This window comes from Antrostomus carolinensis, unplaced genomic scaffold, assembly GCF_000700745.2.
Source record: "Antrostomus carolinensis isolate BGI_N321 unplaced genomic scaffold, ASM70074v2 scaffold27032, whole genome shotgun sequence".
Classification (NCBI taxonomy): domain Eukaryota; kingdom Metazoa; phylum Chordata; class Aves; order Caprimulgiformes; family Caprimulgidae; genus Antrostomus; species Antrostomus carolinensis.
The window spans coordinates 1-5587 of NW_010300637.1; the positions used below are offsets into that span (position 1 = coordinate 1).

General features: G+C 42.7%; 1 protein-coding gene across 1 annotated transcript; it reads left to right on the forward strand.

Moving 5' to 3' along the window:
- Positions 1-4: 4 nt before the first annotated feature.
- LOC104517743 (solute carrier family 25 member 48) lies at positions 5-4849 on the forward strand (the record flags this gene model as incomplete). Its single annotated transcript, XM_010163203.1, has 3 exons — positions 5-236; positions 1458-1591; positions 4727-4849. Coding segments are annotated over 3 exons (489 nt in total), but the record flags the coding sequence as incomplete, so codon positions are not given.
- Between the last annotated feature and the right edge of the window lie 738 nt (positions 4850-5587).

Consider the following 5587-nt stretch of genomic DNA (forward strand, 5'->3'; position numbering starts at 1 on the left):
AAAGCCCACGGTTCCTGGATTCCCTGTCTACCAAGGTCCAATTCACTGCTTTCGGACAGTCCTACAGAAAGAAGGGATAGCAGGAATATACCGAGGTGCAGGAGCAATGCTTCTGAGGGATGTTCCTGGGTACTGCCTCTATTTCATCCCCTACACGTTATTCTGTGAATGGATTACTCCTGATGGATGCATGTCCCCTAATCCCTCCTCCATCTGGCTGGCAGGGGGTGTAGCAGGTGAGCACCTCTTTTTTTTAATTATTTTTTTCCACAACACTGACAAAACAAGGATAGGAACATTCCCTGGGGGTGGCTGTCACATCCTCTTGGTCACCAGGAGAGGAGATGGGGGTGAACGACCTTCCTCCCTCAAGGGCCAGGTCTCCCTGGCACCAGGATTGAGCTTTATGACTTGACAGACTTTATGGAAGTCAAGTTATCAGATCTTCATCAGGCTCAATGTCAGCAAGAAGGAAAACAGCCAGCACCTTCATCTCCCTGGATGTCTCATGGCAGCCTGTGTGTCACATTGCCAGTGAGACACAGCAGCCAAGATGCCTCCAGAAGAGGACTTCAACCTGTTGGCTGTCCACCAGGAGGGTGTGCACCTTACCTGCACGCAGAAGAAGCAGAGCTGATTGTTATTGAGCTGCTGCTTCTTTTTTTTCCTGTCTGTACCTGCCAGTAAGGCCAGCACATGTGCTCCCCACCATGTCTACACCTGTAAGGTCAACCCCTACACCTGCTCCCCATTTTTTGACCATTTCTAAATTGCAGACCCCTAAATGCCGATCAATCCTTAGCTCAGGTAATGATTACAAAATGCCCTCTCCATTTCTCCTACAAATAAACAGAGCCCTGGCCCACCTGGACAGCTTCTCTGGTATGCCCCAACACTCACATAGGTCCAAACAAACTCTTGTCTGTCCAACTGGGCCAGGTATTGCAGTCACATACTGACCTTTTCAGAGAAGCAAATCATCACACCTGGCTGCAGGCTAATCAGTGTAAATAGATTGTTTCTTTATAGGAATGACATGTCTCAGCTACGTGGCTCCTAATCTTGGCTCCATGAGATGGACTAGCCTCTTATTTGCACTCTCAGCTCAAACTTTGCTTTTCCACAGTATTATCTGAGGACTCCAGTTTTTTTTCTGGAATTGCTCCCCGCAGCTGGGGCTCGTCCCACCAGAAGATGCATTTACACCTGAGGGAGCACCTCCTGGGCTGTCTGCGTTTGATTACCAGCACAACTCCTAAAATCTCAATGCTTCTCCTAAAAATAGAGAACTTTGTTCCCAGAAATACTGTTCCTGTGCCCGAGCAGAGTGAATGCCCTGAAATGAAAATCCCAGGAATACAATGTGGTAGATGAGAAGTGAATTTCTGAGTTCACTGACCTGCAGCTGAGGAAATATATAGAGAAGAAATTGTTCAAATACTTTTACATTTTTCTAGGAGCCATTTCCTGGGCAACTGCTACTCCAATGGATGTTGTGAAAAGTCGACTTCAGGCAGATGGAGTTTATTTAAACAAGTACAAAGGGACCCTTGACTGTATCTTGCAGAGCTACCAGAAAGAAGGCTTAAAAGTAAGTGGTATTTGAAGTGAAATCTGAACATTAAGCATTTAATTTTCAATAGGGGAAATACAATGGCTGTTACAAACCTCTCTGCAGGGTTGAGAGACAGCTAAAGCTAAATGAGAATAATGACAGTAGGTAATTAGAGTGCAGATTTTTTCTGAATCATAATAGTGAGAGTAATAATGCACCTTAAAGCAATGAAAAAATGAATGACTGGGGGTTATGGTCTGCTGGTGTAATTAACTTAAACCAACACTTCATGTCAGTGCATTTATTTAATTGTGGATGTGATGTGAGTTATCATAAATTACAGGGAGAAAAATTTGCCTCTGTGATTGCTTTGACAAAACGCAGAGGTCAAATGTTTCCCATTGGCACCGAAGTCACAGAATCACAGAATGTTGGGGATTGGAAGGGACCTCAAAAGATCATCCAGTCCAGTCCCCAAGTCAATGGGAACTGATTTCGGTGGGACTGTGCTGACACCCAAGGTGTGTTAGGTTGCCTTGGGCAATGCTTTGGTGGAACTGATGCTGTGGTTTGCACTGTCCACACTCACTTTGCACCAGGATAGAGCTGATTGAAAATGCTGTTAAATCAGAATTGCTTCGGCTTCAAACGTGAAGAAGGGCTGCATGCCAAGAAAAAACCAACCTTATCTCCTTTTTCTGGCTTTGTCTATCAGTGTAATAAAAGTTGTTTGTTCTACCTGCAAACTTTGCTTCAGTTAAATGTGAATGGCAGAGAACCAGGGTTTGTAGCTTTATTGCACTGCCAGTGCATGGTTATGAGAAACGATGGCTTCTGATATTGATATAAATCTGTATGTAAGTTGTCATCAGAATATCATGTGGGCTCTTAGCTCCAAAATGTTAATTTTCACATTCTGAGGGAGAAGTAACAGTTAAAAACCAAAAAAACCTGGAAAATTACATGTCAGTGTGATTTAAATATTTGCCAACGTGCCATGTATTACATGCTAGTTGTCACAGGAGCCTGCAGTCCAGTTTGGTTTTTGCTGTTGAGTGAAGGAAGTCACATTCAGATGAAGAACAGGCAGCACCTGGAGAGATGCTAAAGACCATGCTGGGGTGGTCAGAGGAGGGTCAAGGTGCCCCAGGCTCTATGGAGGCTACTTGCCCTGCACGTTCAGTTTGCCATGCAGCTCCACAGTGAAACACAGTGGGGCTGAAAAGGGAATTTCCATGTGTTTTTCCTTCTCTCTCCATCCTCATCCTCACCCTCACCCTGTACTTTCCTTGTCCTGCCTGAATATTAGCAACTGATTCAGGCACTTGTTGGTTGTTTCTTGGTTAGTTTTTTTTTGAGATCTGAGTTGTATGCAGTTTTTCTGCCTGGCACCTGGACTAAAGCCAGCAATAGGATTGAGTAATAGTTGATGATAAGACTAAATCCTTCTCTCGTAAGGAAAATCTTTTTATATGGTGAGAGAGACAGAATTGATAAATGGCAAACCTAGCTCTGAATGTTTTCATTTTGGGACAAAGGAACAGTATTTGCAGTGCTGAAAATAATTACCTGGCACACAAAAAAATTGAAATATAGCCCTCTTCTTTCTCCATAGTCGAGTGTGTTCATTCTGATGAGGAAAATATATGCTTCTGGGTTTTTCTTCATAAACCTTCGTTATTATTTAATGTGGCTCTCTTGTGTTACTTTATGGATACTGCAAAAAATTGAGTTTCCTCTCAGAAAATTCTATCTTTCCTAGCAAAATAAACCACCCCAATCAATCAAATAATATCCTAAATATCCCAATAATGCAATTTCATGTTGCAAAATCCATCCTAAAAAATGTAAAGATGTTTTGATTCTGACTTGTACAAGACAGTACCATGCATGGGATACAAGATATGGTGTTTAGCAGAACTCAGTATTTCAGGGGAAATACTGATTAGACACTTAAACCTCTGGGCTTCTGATCTTGGAGCTGAGATCTTCCATGCTTTCTTACAGTAACCGTGGGAGCTTTGCCTTTGCAGAGCCTGGAAGGGAACTTGCTTTGCTGATGTTATTTTTCATGTCTGTTCTGAACTTCTGGTGTTTAGATTAGTGACCATGGTGTTTAGCTTGGATGGTTAACAGAGTGATTTTGGTGAGAAACAGGCCACCAGAGATACTCCCTGCAATCATCCTTTTGTAAATAGGCTCTACCCCAGTGAGTGGTTGGTGCACACCCTTGCACGTTCCAGGCAATAGCGTTTGTGGCGAGGAGGAGGAAGGGCCCTTCTCCACTTTCCAGAGAGCACTTTACTGTTCAAGCACTTAAAAGCCACAGGGTCTTTCACTCTTGTAAGTGCCATCATCTTTTTTTTTTTTTTAAATATATATATATATTGAGCAGAATGGGGAAGGTTAGCTGTGGATATTTATTATTTTAATGAAAGAAAATGTTGGGATACGTATGGGCACCAAAGCTTGACCTTAGGAACCCACACATGAAAATATCAGCTTCCATCAAATATTTTTTCCTGAAGCTGGTGGCAAGAGCTAATTCTCAGCAAGGTACAGTCTAGTTTTCTGCTGATTGAGAAATTGTTTTTATGCTCAAAGGTGAAACCTGCAAAATAGTCCATGTGGCACAGTGCCCATGTCAGCTTGGCTGATTCATAGCCATGCCGCTCCCTCTCTGCTTCCCAAACGTCTTCTGCACCCATGGACCCAGCCCTGGGAGTCAGAGCATTTGTTGCAGGAAAGCAACAGCTTTCTTCTTGTGCCCTGGGGTTTGTGTGATCCCCATGTGCTTATGTACGCAAAGGGAAGGAGAGGCTGTAGCTAGGTAGGACAACATTGGAAGACACTTTTGGTTTCTTGCTTTCTGCTCTAAACTAGTGGCATGAGGCCATTTTTTACCCTCTACTTCTTGTAGCTCTTGCTGGCAGATACAAAGGGGGATCCATAGGGAGCGTGGAGCACAATGATACCAATTTTTAGACCTTTGCCACTGCATTTCCAGTCTCTGGCACAGACTTCAGCCAAGATTGGCAGTGAGAGTGTATCGTCTAAGCAAACCAAGATTTGGTTCTTCAGAATCCCACCATGACTTCAATGAATGTTTTCTTCTTCTTCTTAAAACAGACAGTATATTCCTATTGTCTAACCTTTCTCCATCCCCAACAGGTCTTTTTTAGGGGCATCACGGTCAATACAGTGCGAGGATTCCCAGTGAGTTCAGCCATGTTTCTTGGCTATGAACTTTCCCTCAAAGCAATGAAAAGAGACCAAACTGAGACCATTCCTTAACTTCCAGGTCAGCACATAAAGACCCTCTAGCTTTATTACAATTAAAGAATTAATCTTTGAATCAAATGGAGTTGCAATTATATAGATCCTCTGAAAGTCAGGTAACTTACGTGGGTACCTACATCTGAATAGTCAAACACTTTTCAGATTTGGGTCTGTGGGATTTGGAGCAGACAATAGATGTGCTGATGGATTTTGGTTTCATTCCAGATCTCCTGGAATTTCATTCCAATCCATTCTGATTGTTGTGATTGTTTTGATTAGTGCGAATCAGCAGAGAAAATCTGAAAGGAGAATATTCTCTTAACATTTTCTAAGTTTTGAAATATCATTCTCAGTAAAGTCCCTGCACAGTACCCTTTCTTCCCTTGATTCATCCACAAAGACCTGAAATTAAACCCTTTCAAAGTGTCTTGACTATCAACTCACAGTTTTACGTTGTCCCTCATAAACCTAGGGTCACATAAAGGAGCAGCATTAAAAATATCTGATTGCAGAAACTTTTTTAGCAGTTAAATACTCAAGATTATTCTTGGCAGTCTTTGCTGTTTTCTGCAGTACGTTATAAACCTCCTTCTTTCTTATTTCAAAAGTGTTGCCAAGAAGACCTGAAAGTCTCCTACTTTCCTGAGCCAAATCAGCAGTGAGGTGTTGGTGAGAGCTCAGCTGCTCTGACCGAAGAGCTCCCGTCCTGCATCTACAGACTTAGTCCGTGGAGGACTCTGAGAACTGCACCAG